We start from the raw sequence: 12,936 nt of genomic DNA, 5'->3' as shown, positions 1-12,936 counted from the left end.
ATTTTTGAACTCACAGAGAATAATTCCTTGTAGGTAAACTTTGTTTAGTCAATGCTCTTTTGTTTGCTCCACTTCATGGAATATGGACCTGGAGCTTTCATGTATGTGTAAATTAAAAAGATGGGAAAACAAGAATTTCTGCCATCCTGCACAGCCTGTCTGTGCTAGAAAGCTGTTAATGTTTCTCTGATACTCTTATATCCGCTTTCCTCTACTGTATTGCTAGAGCATTTCCTAGTCTTACATGAGTTATATTCACACCTGGGAGGTAAGGAAATGTGTTTTTTACACAGGTGTTTTTTATATGTCTGGTTAGGTAATAGAGGCTAAGATCCAGCCACATCAAGTCAACAACTGAAGACACTTAATTTTCAGTGACTTTGGCGCTAAGCAGCTTATACAGGATATCACTGTTAGATTAGGAAAGTGAACCTGGCACTCTGGGAACTTTAGCAAGCATCCCAAACCATTTTTGTCCTCTCTGGGTATGAATACTGGCATCAATTTGTGCCTTTTCCATATGCAAGACTGGTAGCACTTGTCCATAGTGCTTTAGTCCTGGAAACTGAGCCCTGGAAGCTGGGTCCCAGAGTGCTGACCATGACATTTGCTCACTAATAGCAGTTTCTTTATGCTTCAGTTCATATCTTGTCTACATTATGATATAGATGTAGCTGTCTGAGCACTGACAGATGGTATTGATATGTCTGTGTGTAGGTGCATGTATTAAAATAGATTTGATTGTCATCACTGTATTGTCTGTTGGCACTTGGATTTAGGGGCTTTCGTCTTTATTGGAAAACCTAGGACTGAATCTCACCTTGCCTGAATAAATAAAGAGAAAGAAAATTCATAATTTATGTTTACTGCAGAATTTCTGCTGACTACAGAAACTCTCACTTTCTTCAGTCTGTACTTTTTTTTTTTTTTTTTTAATTCTTCCAGAATAAATTTATTATTTGAGAGTGAAAAACTTTGGGAAAAATTATCTGGAGAAGCATGCCTCCTTAAGACTTTAGACATGAAATAGGGATGCATCTGCTGGATTAATGCTAACACCACAACCCTATTTTTGGTCACTGAGGTGCACTGGGATTTACTAGGGACATGAGACTTCTCATTAATCCCTTTGAAGTACCTGATTTAACATTATCAGTGAAGGCAAAATCTCATCAAGCTCTTCCCAATTTATCAAACATTTTCAGAATTTTCAGATGGGACATTGCAGAATTCTCCCATCACTTTTTTGTCATCCTTTGGAAAATGCTTGCAAGACTGTCAGTGATGTCTGGCTGCACTCAGGAGAAACACTGTTTGGTAGATTGACCAGGAGGTGGCAGATTTGGAAGGTACTGAATCAAGTTTCTTTTAACTGAAATGTTTCCCACATGAGTTAAAAATACTCTTTCCTGAAATAGTTACTTCTTCATGTATCTGAAGCAGCTTCTTTCTGTATGAATCAGTATATCTCTGCTTTTCCATACAATTAGTCCTTAACACAAGTTTGTTGTTAACACTTCTTGTTACATTTCTGGAAAATCAAAATTGAATGATTAGATTCATTGAGGAAGGGTTTTCTGTTACTTTGTTTACTTACTTGATTTAATGAAATGTGTTATTATACTTATTTGATTTATACTTACTTATTGATTATACTTACTCGATTTATAGAATGTGTGCCAAATTAACTCCTTTATCTCTTGTAGCATACACAAGGTCCACACATGAGCTATCCCAAAGTTTCTGGTGAGTAAGACATTGCTCATACAATGAGGTATCTGCCCATTAGTGCTGGGAACTCTTCTGATTGATTTAAATGAGAAACTCCCAGCTGGCCACAAAATCTCTAGGCTTCCCTCTTTGAAATTTCTAGAAGGGAGAACACATAACTGTTATGTGTTCTCACCTACTTACTGTTTCCTGGATATGTCTTCTTCCTTCTGGTAATGTTTATTCAAGCATGCCAGGTTCTGATATCCTTTATTTATGAATATGTCACTCTTTTGGTGAGATACCAGCAGATTAAATTCCACTGGGTATTTTGGGGTGCCAGGAAGGATGACTGAGATAGTTTGATTCCTTGCTTAATACAGACCAAGGGTCTTCTTTGTATTAGTTCTCTATTCAAATCCAATAGCTAACTTGTTCTTGCAGCAGTAATTGCCTGAGTAACAAACACTGGGTGAATATAAAATCTTTCGTTTTATGCTGTTTATACTTCTGTGGATTATGTTAACTTTTTCACTGGACAAGATCACTAAAGGCATTTATATTATGTTGAAATTCACCATGGCTTTTGAAGTCTATTTCTGAGGCTGTGCTTCCCGTGGTAGAATCACCTATCCTGTAAGCATGGTCTGCAATCAACAAGAATCAAATTGTTTGCATTTGAGAAATTCACTTCATTATTCTTCCTTGCAAAGCAAGAAAATCTTCAAAATCAGGGAGTCAGGAAGCCTACTAAACTCCAAAATACATATACAATATACAAACAAAAATGCAAGAAGTAAATGGCATAAATCATGCTTTAATCATAATCTTAAATTCCTTTGGTGTTTTTCCAATTGCTCGTACTTTACATTTTTTCAAACGTTTTAAAGTAGTTATTCAAATAGCCATACTGTTAGTAGCCATACTTTGTATAATTTCTTAGTTTCCTTGGGAATGATCTGAGGCTTTTTTATCCTGGATGATATTGGAAAGCTGAAATTTAAGCTGTATTCAATTAGAAAATGACAAAACTACACAATAAATCGTGCTAAATTTCATCTTATATGAGAATAATTCTCCATTTGAGGGCTCGTGTTAATGCTACGCTAGCCTGCAAGTTTTTTTAAAGCCATTTAATTTGTTTTTGTACAATTCTAGAAGCACAATCGTGTCTCCGTCCTGTACAGGGTCCCTGAGAAGCTATTACAGTAGAAATACTTCACAGTAGCAGTTCCCCATCTGCTGTTTCATGTATACATTACAGCTAAAATTAGACTGAACTACTAATTTTATAAGTGAAAACAAATTATTCTGGCCAAAATTTGCTCTGCATTTTAGGAAAGAAGTGACTGAACTCCAGCTGAACACTTGTTAGTACCAGGTGTCTCAGTTTTGTCTTTGCTTTATAACTCAGACTCCATAAACAAAGGATTTGTGATTTGTGCTTCCCAATGTCTGCTTTATTTCTCTGTGAATAAGTGTTCTCTAAGCCCTTCAGAAAGAAAAAGAGAGGAACTTTAAAAGAAGACAAAGCCACTAGTTATAAATGAAGGAGGGGAGAGACCCTGCAGCCATATGTAGTCTTCTTCTGAAGACTTTGAGAGTGAGAGTAAGGTGAACTAGCTTCTCCTAGGAGAATTCCTTAATTCTTTCACTTAAAATGAGAGGAGTAAGTGTTGTGGTTAAGGTCTTACTTATTTTAGGTTTTTACTGTTTTTTTGAATTATGGGATTATGTTTGACTCTCAAATATAATTAAACAACAGATTTTTTCTACCAAAGGTTTTTTTTTTTTTTTTTTTTTAAATAACAAGACTGAAATACTTTGGGGAATATATCGTTTGACAGAATTTAAGGGTCCTTTGAAAGGGAATAGCTATGGAAAGCAAACACAATATTCTTTTATAAAGTGCATGTGGAGGAAATTTTGTTTCTACTGATACCTAGAAACATGTAGCTCACCTTGCTCACTGGGCTCTTGATTTATGTCTATGTGGTATAGAAAACAAGTTCAATGACATCACTGACTGACATGTAGGAATAACACTGCACTCCTGCTTGGTAGAGCTTCTAATTTGTCATGAAAGGAGAGCTGGGATGTGGAGTCTTATATCTTTGGAAAAAGGGAGCAGGAATTTTCCATTTTTCTTCTTGCTCTCTTGGGTTTGTACAATTCATGATGTTGCTGTGAAGATAACAATTCCATCTCACAGAGGTGTTCCTGGAGATGAAATGGAAGAGTTGAACTACAAGCTGTTATTTAGAGTGTGGAGAAAGACCAGATCTTGGTCTGTAGAAAAGCTTCTATAGAAAAGCTTCTATAGAACTTTTCTGGGTTTCCTTCCTTTCTGTACCAGAAACCCATGAGGGAAAGCCACAGAGAGTCACTTTTCCTGCCCTTTTCCACTCTTAGGATGCAGCATGACCTTTGCAGCATGTGCAAGTCTGGAAAACGTTACCGACCTGGTAATATTTTAATAGAACTGTGTGCTGTTTAGAGGCATGTGACTAGCACAGACCTTGTGAAAAGGGTGTGGAATGTAAGGCACAGCAGAGAGTGATGTCTCCCCAGCACCTCTGTTACTTCATCCACTGCTTGTGTCTGATGGCAAGGGAATATGATGGAAGAGGAAAGAGAGAGGGGAAGGCATATGGCCAAGAAAATTAACTAGCAGTTAATTAATGAAGCTCTGCAGGCACCACCATACCTGTCTTCTATTTGTAAGCTCATGTTTTGACCATCTCTTTGTAAAAATAGATGTTGCATGTTCTCTGTCTCTGAATACTGGGTGAGACAGATTTTCCTCTTTGTCTTCCTTTCTTATCTTATAAAGCTACACCACCACTAGGCATATGTGCTCATCATTAAAAGTTAACATTTCTACTGGGACAACATTGACATGCCCCAAACACGGATCAGAACCTCATTTATGCTCTGTGCTTTTTATGCAATGAGTAGAATAATCTTTATGCTGTACACATAATGAGTAGAATAATCATGCTGGCAGAGAGAGTGCATGATAAGGATCAGATGAGACATGTCAGGTAGCCCAAATAAGTGAACATCATCAGAAAGAGTACAAGGTAATGAGAGCATCAAGTTATCAGAGCATCCAAGATAGATAGTCTCTGGACCTCCAATGGTTCCTCCATTGTATTTTTAGGGGACACAGTAGCAAAGAGTACATTCAAGGGAAAGCTGAGCAGAAAGGAATCACCACACTGCTACCAGCATTACCAGGAAGCAGCTAGGGAACTCTGCCAGTCCTTGCAGGGAGTGGAGGGCACTTCCCTGTGCTCTGCCAGCCAGTGGGGGCAGCAGCGCTTCATCCGGTCCTGTAGTCTCAAGGCCTCATGGTGCTGCAACAGGCAGAGCTGTCTGTAAGCTTGGAAGTGCTCTGCAGGAACACGGTAGGTGCCTGGGTGGTTGTGCTGAAAGTGCTTCATGTACTAGTTGGTTGCAAAGGACCGTGCAGCAGAAGCTAGGGAGCTGCACTGGAACCCGGCATGTACCAGCAGGATCAAACCAACACCACCACAGCCAAGTTTCCCACAAACTCCACAGGCTGCTGGCCCTAGGGGCTGCAGCAGGAGGCGGGGGTGGGGTGATATTTCCCCAGTACGAATTACTGCCTGTGTCTCACCACTCAGCACCTAAAGAGAGCCTGTACCAAACCACTGGGGAGCAGCGGTGGCTACAGCCCTGCAAGTGCTAGAGCTGAGAGTGGAGCTCAGCTGAAGGTATGCCTGGGGTGGGAACAGACAGGTTGCTGTTGGGGAGCTTAGTGCATTCACTTATTTTCTTCAAAAAAGACTGTGGTATAAATTGGGATACTTTTGAGAGGCTTTCAGGAATGAATGGACTGCTCATGGAGGGAAAGGGGGAAACTGTTAGCAGATGTTGATGCAGTAAGAATTTGCAAGGAATACAAGGTGTTGAGACTGGGAGGAAAATGGGCTGCTATGCTGGGAGCCTTTGCGCTTTGCAGGTGTTTATATAGTTTAGGGAACTTAGAGAAAAAAATCTTGACAGTGAGGGTGACAGAGCACTGGAACAGGTTGCCAAGAGAGGTTGTGGAGTCTCCTCTGGAGATCTTCAAAACCCACTTGGATGCAATCCTGTGTAACATGCTCTAGGTGACCCAGTGTGTGCAGGGGGTTAGACTAGATGGCCTCTACAGGTCCCTTCCAACATTAATGATTGTGTGAAATTTTCCTCCTTCTATCTAAATATTCAATAGTATGTATAGGCTTACCACTGTTAATAGAGCTTATTGGTGTTTTGCAAAATGTGTTGCACCTGTGCCTTCCTCCTTTCACCTTGCTCTGCTCCCAGCTCTGAAGAAAAAGGTTGCATGTGCCAGCTCTCTTCCTTTCCTAGATGGAGCTAGCAACAGAGCCTATGTTTTCTCAACTCCAGGAGGCTGCGAAAAGTGAGATTGCAGGAGGACCTTGTGCAGGTGAGAAGTAAACTTTTACCTCCATGATTTAACTAGCAGAGTTTGAGATTTCATCAGGGGTGCTGGGACCTCTGCCTTCTTTCTTCTCAACTGTCTGGTGTCTAGTTTGAAAGGATGTGTATTACATACTAGGCTAGCCTTTTTGTTTTCTGTGAGTCTATAGCAACTGTTTTAAAATAAGAAAATATGGTTTGGAGTGAAAGAGAGCAGATGTACTTCTCAGCTTTTTTTTTTTTTTCTTTTTTTTCCATAGATAAAAAGAGATATGAGGTACAGCACTGCATCTGAAATATTTGACTCTCTGGCAATATTTTTGGATGTCAGTGAAGGGTTGTTTTGGTTCCTGTTTCACTGTGAGAGCCCTGGGGCTACTGCATGTCCTACAAGAGCCGGTTGTTGTAGAGTGAGCGAATGAACTCTCCTGCTCCTACAGCGGGAGTCTTCATCCTCCCTGAGGAGACTACTGCCACTTCTTAGTCTCCCCATAGCTCTAATTCTTTGGTGTAAGAACCACTTCCCTGTTTTTTCTTTCTTTTTTTTTTTTCTTCTTTTATTGTTGGTATTTAGATCTTGGCAGCTGTGGCTATACAAATAGAGATTGCTTTGTCTCTTAACAGACATGTTAATTTTTTGTTCCTCAGCCTAATAGATACAAGACTGAAATTGCACTGCAGTTTTACCTTCAACGTAGAAAGCCTGTCTTTTATAGCAGAGTAATAAAACTAATGTGTTAAATTCAAGTATATGTAGTCCAAGTAACTGAGTATTTTAATGCTAAACAAGGCCTGCTAATGCACCTCTAAGTTAATATTAGCAGTTGCTGTCCTAAAATATTTGCAAAAATTAAGCTAAGTGCACATTAGGTGATGTTAATAATTCCAGTAATGCTAAAGTGATGTAAATGTAACAGTATCAGAGTAAGATAACGAAAGCTTGTTATGAGGCAATGAATAGCCATTGTTAAAATAAATAAATGTCATTCTTTAGGAAAGAAAAAGCTATGACTGTGACTATGAACTTCCGTGTAGTGCAGCCTATTTAGCTTTAACTCGCTGCAAATAGATGACATACAGGATCTAGATATGAAATAATTATTAATAGTATAATGATTTATAGATTAATTATTGATATTAATTACTAATTCACTATTGCTAATTTTAGCAATAAAGATTTAGTTTGAATATACAGTATTCCTATAATAATTTTGACATACCTCTTGCAGAAAGTGGAATGAAGAAACTGACATCTTGGCCTGTCAGAAATAGTTTGAAAAAATAAGAAAATCTTATTTAATACAAGTAAAGAACAATATAGATCTTCCTCTTGATTTTGCCCAGCAATGGTTAAGAAGACTTCTTGTTCTCTTCTCCCATCTCCCTTCAACCATACTGTATTAAAACTGTCTTTTAAAAGTGAATTTAACAGGTTGAAAAACTTTTGGACTAAATCTGTAGGATGTAGATGGGTAAAATTCATTTTTTCTTTTTTTCTTTTTTCTTAAGATGTTTTGGACTTCCTTTTCCATTCTTCATTTTGGTTGTTTTTCTTTGTTTGGCATTTCCTGTGGATAGAGAAGTGGCAGTTTTTACCTTTGCTGTCGTCTTTTCATGTTTTTTCCCCCTTGCCCAGTCTTAATAATTTTTCTTTGTCTTTAGAAAAGCGAAATGTGGTGCTGCTAGATTCCAGTTATTTTACAGAGTTTATATTGATATTGAGAAATGAGCTGTCTCAGATTTGCTTCTTATTCCAGCAGAGACCTGCATTCTGAGTGAAAATGAAGAAAACGAGGCAGAGAGGGGCATCCAGGAAGCCCTCGATCAGGACATGTTGCCTCAGCCACCTGATGCCCACAGTCTGGACTGGAGGGCAGCCAGTCTTCAAAAGCCACAGAGGGTGAGGTGCAATAAGCTCACTCGCCAAGCCGGAGGCTTCAAGAAACTAACTGCCCTTGTTAATCACCAGAAAGCGCACACTGAAGATAAACCCTTCAGATGTGCAGAATGTGGGAGGGGCTTCAAAGGGAGTTCTACTCTCTTGAATCATCTGAAAATCCACACTGGAGAAAATGCTTTTGAATGTTTAGAGTGTGGAAAGAGCTTTAACAGGAAGGCCAACCTTGTAGTGCATGAAAAAGTTCACAGAGGAGAGAGGCCCTACAAATGCAAAGAGTGCGAGAAGAGTTTTGGCCGTAGTTCAAATCTTATTGCTCACTATAAAACCCATGCAAAAAAGAAAGTCTTTTCCTGCGGCATATGCAGCAAAAGTTTCAGTGGAAGCTCAGCTCTCTTCCAGCATCAGAGAATCCATATGGATGAAAAGCCTTACCGTTGTGCTGAGTGTGGAAACAGCTTCTGTCTATGCTCAAACTTCATCGAACATCAAAAAATTCATTTGAGAGAGAGACACAGTGAAGACATAGCAGGTAACTAAGTTATGATCTGTTGAGTGTACAAATTCCAGCTGTTCAAATTCACAGAGAATGTAGTGGACACTGATTCCTTCATTCTTAAATGCTTGTCTCTCCTTCCTATGGTAGGCATAGATGGTATGTTGCTGTTTTTTTTTTTTTTTTTTCTTCTTTTTTCCTCCTCCCTCTATAATAAATCTTACTCATCATTTGAAGATGTGGCTAGAAAATGCCAATGCTGAAGTTTGAATTTTGCATTCCCCAAGGGCTGCATGGGAATGAGTTCATTAACTCCTGTTTACTAGTGTTTCCTGATGCTCAGGCCTAGGTCTTCATGAACCCAGAAGATACTTGGCTTAGGAAGGCTCTGTAAATTGGCGCCTAGGTAGCCCATAGCAGTAAATTTTGCTATATATGAAAAATGTTTCCTCCTTTTAGTGAAGATTAGCAGAATAGAACCACCGATAAAGATGAAAAGCTTTTCACTGCCTGCACAAAAATACTCTTGCTAACGGGAAGTCTCTTCTGACTATCCCTTCTTAATCATTAGTGAAGCATAAGCTCTCAGGTGAGTAGTTGCTTAAAGTAGGGAATTTTCCAGATTTTTGCAATATTCCATGTTCTTAAAAGAATGGAATATGTTCATTAAAATATGTTCATAAAATTACCAAAAATTGTAGAACTAGATATTTGTTTGTTTTGTTATAGTGACAGGCATGTAAGCAGCAGGCATTGCTTGATCTAAGATTTAACATTACTTTAAAGACTTAACATTAAGTCTTTGGTCGTGATAATCAGTGGTGTTAGGGCTTTAACCACCAAATCAGGTAACAGCAAGACATTTAGACACCAGGACCTAATGAGAAGGTATGTGAAATTTTTGTATAAAATTTTTCTGTGTTTTATTTTTTGTTTGTTTTTCCCTCTTGTCATTCTAACATAATTCCTGAGGAGGAGAGCCTTTTATCTGAACGAAATTATAATTTCAGTATACTTTGAATGACAAAACTAGATTCCTATTTGAGGTTTGGAGAAGTCTGGGTACAGAGGTACTGAAAAATGGCCAGGCTAACAAGCAGTAAAAGTGGGAGTTTCCAGCTGTACTACTCATTTTAACAGCTTTTTAGTTTATATATATATTTTTCTAATTCACAGGAAGAAATAACATAGGCTTATTATTACTCTGGCAATTTTCCAGTAAGAAAAATCAGATGAACTTAAATCTGTGCCTGATTCAAACCAAGGTATCCAAATGTATTCTGGAGGAACTGTACTGTATCATTGTAATTGAAGCTGCATTCTAAAATTGCCTGTATGATCACGTGTGTGTTTCATTCACCTTGTGACGTGTGGAGTCGGAATTAAATTAGATTTCTATATCTGATATGCCTCAAAGAAGAGGTTAACATATTATAGCTTAAATATGCTCTTCTATATCTTGACTTCTTTATTCTTTAACAGCTCCCTTCCTCCTGCTTTGCTTCTTCCTTCTCCCTGTGGGGACATGGGTAAAGCAGAAGGAAATTTGTAAAGTTTATTGGAGTGCAGGTGAGAATGATAGTAAAAGAGATCTTTTGATTATAATAAAACTGAATTTTGTAATTCTTCTGTAACTTCAAATGAACATACCTTCCTAACCTTTGCTTTGATTTGGCTTAGTTTGAGTCATCAAATGACTTGAGTGAAGTTTTATGATTAAAATGTGGGTAAGATGAAGGGTTGTTACTGAACTGCATTTTCCTCGGGTGAAGGCAGGTTTAAATTGCTGCTGTAGTGACTGGGGATGAAGTGGGCCCTTGACTTTAACGATCCTCCTCTTAGATGCAAATCGTTCTGAATTTATATCTCTGCATCATAAAGAACAGCAAAGGCGTGACACAGAGAAACTTGAGATGGACCGCTGGAATCTCATTTTTGAAGAGCGTAAGTATAAAAAGGCTTCTAAATTGCCTTCACAGTATTCCTGCATTGCAGACATTAACATTCTCTTCTCTTTGCATAGTGAAGAAAATGAGAGAAAACATGGATATGTTGCTTCTGAATCAGCAAAGTCAGCTGCAGGTCCTGCAAGAAATTCAGAAACAACTGAATATACTCCTCCCAGGCAACGATCTCATTAATTCCAATGTCTATAGTTTAGGACTACTGCTAGGACGGCAGGCAGCTGCAGTTGCATCTCTTTCTTTTCCCCTTCTTAATCCTAGCAGTCTCCTTACTGAAAATGCCCCTCTTCTCTCCCGTTTGTCTGCTCCTGAAATTCTCTCTGTCTCACAGCTCACAGGCTCTCAGTTTCATGCAACTTCTACAACTTCTTGACCTGCTTTGTGTTATGAATGTATTAAATGTGAACAGATGCGAGTACTGTTTTATACCGTTTTACCATCAAGCATCTCTATTGTAATTGTGAAATTGTGTTATCTTTGTGGGTGCTGACCCTGTGCTCAGACTTTCAGCATGTGCATCACTTGTGCATCAGCAGACAGAAGCTGATCAAATGCTTTACTCAATTGTTTCACTGCAAAATGCATAGATTTTGGCAGGAATATATTTTGCCAAGGCAGCCCAAGAGATCTTTATCATTGAGGTATGGTTAAGTAGAACATCCATATATGATACTGCGTAAAACTTAAGCATATTATTCTAACATGTATTAGGTTTAACATACATTTGGCTACTTTTACCTGTTCTAGTGAGTTGATGTTAACAAGAAAGTCATCGGGGATGCTTTAAGTAATTCTTAAGTCTGTTTTATATAGAAATGTGTAACCAACATGTTTATGTGAAAGTATTCACTCTAACACCACTTCTTTTTATGTAAAAGTATTCATTCTAGCATCACTTTAGTAAGCAGATGCTTATTAAAGGTTCCTTAATTCAATGAGGCTTTAAATTAGGTGGCCTTTACTGACTCTCAGCCAGTATTATTAATAAAACCACAAAAAGGGTTGGAAAGGGGAAAAAAAAGTACTTGCATTACTCACATCTGCTTTGATTGCTAGAATTTCATGAGGAAAAGGCAATTTGAGTTACAGAACACTTGTTCATTTCCTCAAAGTAGTCCTTACTTAAATCTATTTTCAGATATTCCATCTACCCTACTGGGTTACTGTATGTTGACAGTTATGTATTAATTTATTAGGGGTAGAACTACTGGGGTAAATAACTGCTGACTTCAGTGTCCCCTGAGCTCAGATGCTCCACCTTGTAAGATCTGCTAGATGGAAGGCAATTTTTTTTCCTGCCTCTGAAGGACTGTGGCCTTCTAAGGTTAGTAAGGGTAGTATGTTAAGAAGGGTCAGTCCTTTTTATCTTGTTTCTTTCTGTGACACAGGCTAGTTGCTATGTCAGAGCCTTTGAGCTTCCAGAGTGCAACAAAGCTAATTTTGATTCGCCTTTGTTAGAAAGCTGCTTGGATAAAGAAACTTCGGGACTTGTGCCTGAACTATTTTGAGCTTCTGTTGTGTGTTTTTTTATTATTATTATTGTTTTATTTCTAAAATAAAGTATGCACAGTTACTATCTGATAAAATATGATTTGGTTTTTAAGAATTTTAACAAGTGATCTGCTTGGTGATATTCAAGTGGAATAATGTCAGATTCTTGCTCAAAGGTAAAGTGTGGTTTCAGGTATGACTGTTTCTTTTCATGTGAGTACAGATTGTGAAAAATCACTTTAGTTCTTACTATGTGGACTTCTATAGTAGTCTTAAGTCAGAAAGGCATTCATTTAAGCCAAATCGAGACTGATCTCTTAAAGGGCATTTCCTTCAAAGAGAACTTGTACTGAAGTGCTTGAGTCATTTTCCATCAACTGAGCACAATCAAACCGAGTTGTGTGGCTTGATGCTTAAGAGCTACAATAAAAATTTCTAACAAATTATGGAAACTGTAGGATTCTGTTCATGATTTCTTGAATGTTAAGTTTGTTTTTGTTCAGAAGTGTGGTCCCCTCTTCAAAGTATGGTTAAAGTTTGTATTTTAGTATTTTTAAGATGTTCAATATTTAAAAAAAAAAATGCATTTTAGGTTCAAAACTAAACTTTGCTTTTGTCCTTTATAAAAGAGTACCTATGCTTGGCATCCGATGCCTGCACCTGAATACACTACTCTGTGCCCCCTCTTTAACTCTTCCTGTTTTTCTCCATCCGTCTTCCCCTTTTTTTTGCATGTAAGTACTTCATTTTTGACTTCTGAAACTTCTTCAGAGGAAGACATAATGAAGCCTGCCACTTTAGTAACTGAGACGAGTTAGAAAGCATTTCATACAGGAGGCTTTTCGTCTATCAGGTGGGACTGTCACAAGAGACTTTGATGTCTGTCTTCCTACTTGGCAGGCACAGGAGCAGTTCAGAAAAAAAAT

The 12,936-nt window shown here is 38.2% G+C and overlaps 1 protein-coding gene across 1 annotated transcript; it reads left to right on the top strand.

Moving 5' to 3' along the window:
- The first annotated feature begins 5,063 nt into the window (after positions 1-5,063).
- Positions 5,064-10,958, top strand: LOC104572035 (uncharacterized). Its single transcript, XM_088537386.1, has 5 exons — positions 5,064-5,120; positions 6,091-6,169; positions 7,920-8,591; positions 10,398-10,499; positions 10,579-10,958. Exons 1-5 carry the CDS (start codon positions 5,064-5,066, stop codon positions 10,890-10,892), a joined length of 1,224 nt encoding a protein of 407 aa, XP_088393512.1. The 3' UTR covers positions 10,893-10,958.
- Positions 10,959-12,936: the final 1,978 nt, after the last annotated feature.

Source organism: Tinamus guttatus, unplaced genomic scaffold (assembly GCF_059628265.1).
Source record: "Tinamus guttatus ecotype Peru unplaced genomic scaffold, ASM5962826v1 Tinamus_guttatus_pri_ptg000753l, whole genome shotgun sequence".
Lineage (NCBI taxonomy): Eukaryota > Metazoa > Chordata > Aves > Tinamiformes > Tinamidae > Tinamus > Tinamus guttatus.
This window is presented reverse-complemented; position numbering and strand designations above follow the sequence as displayed.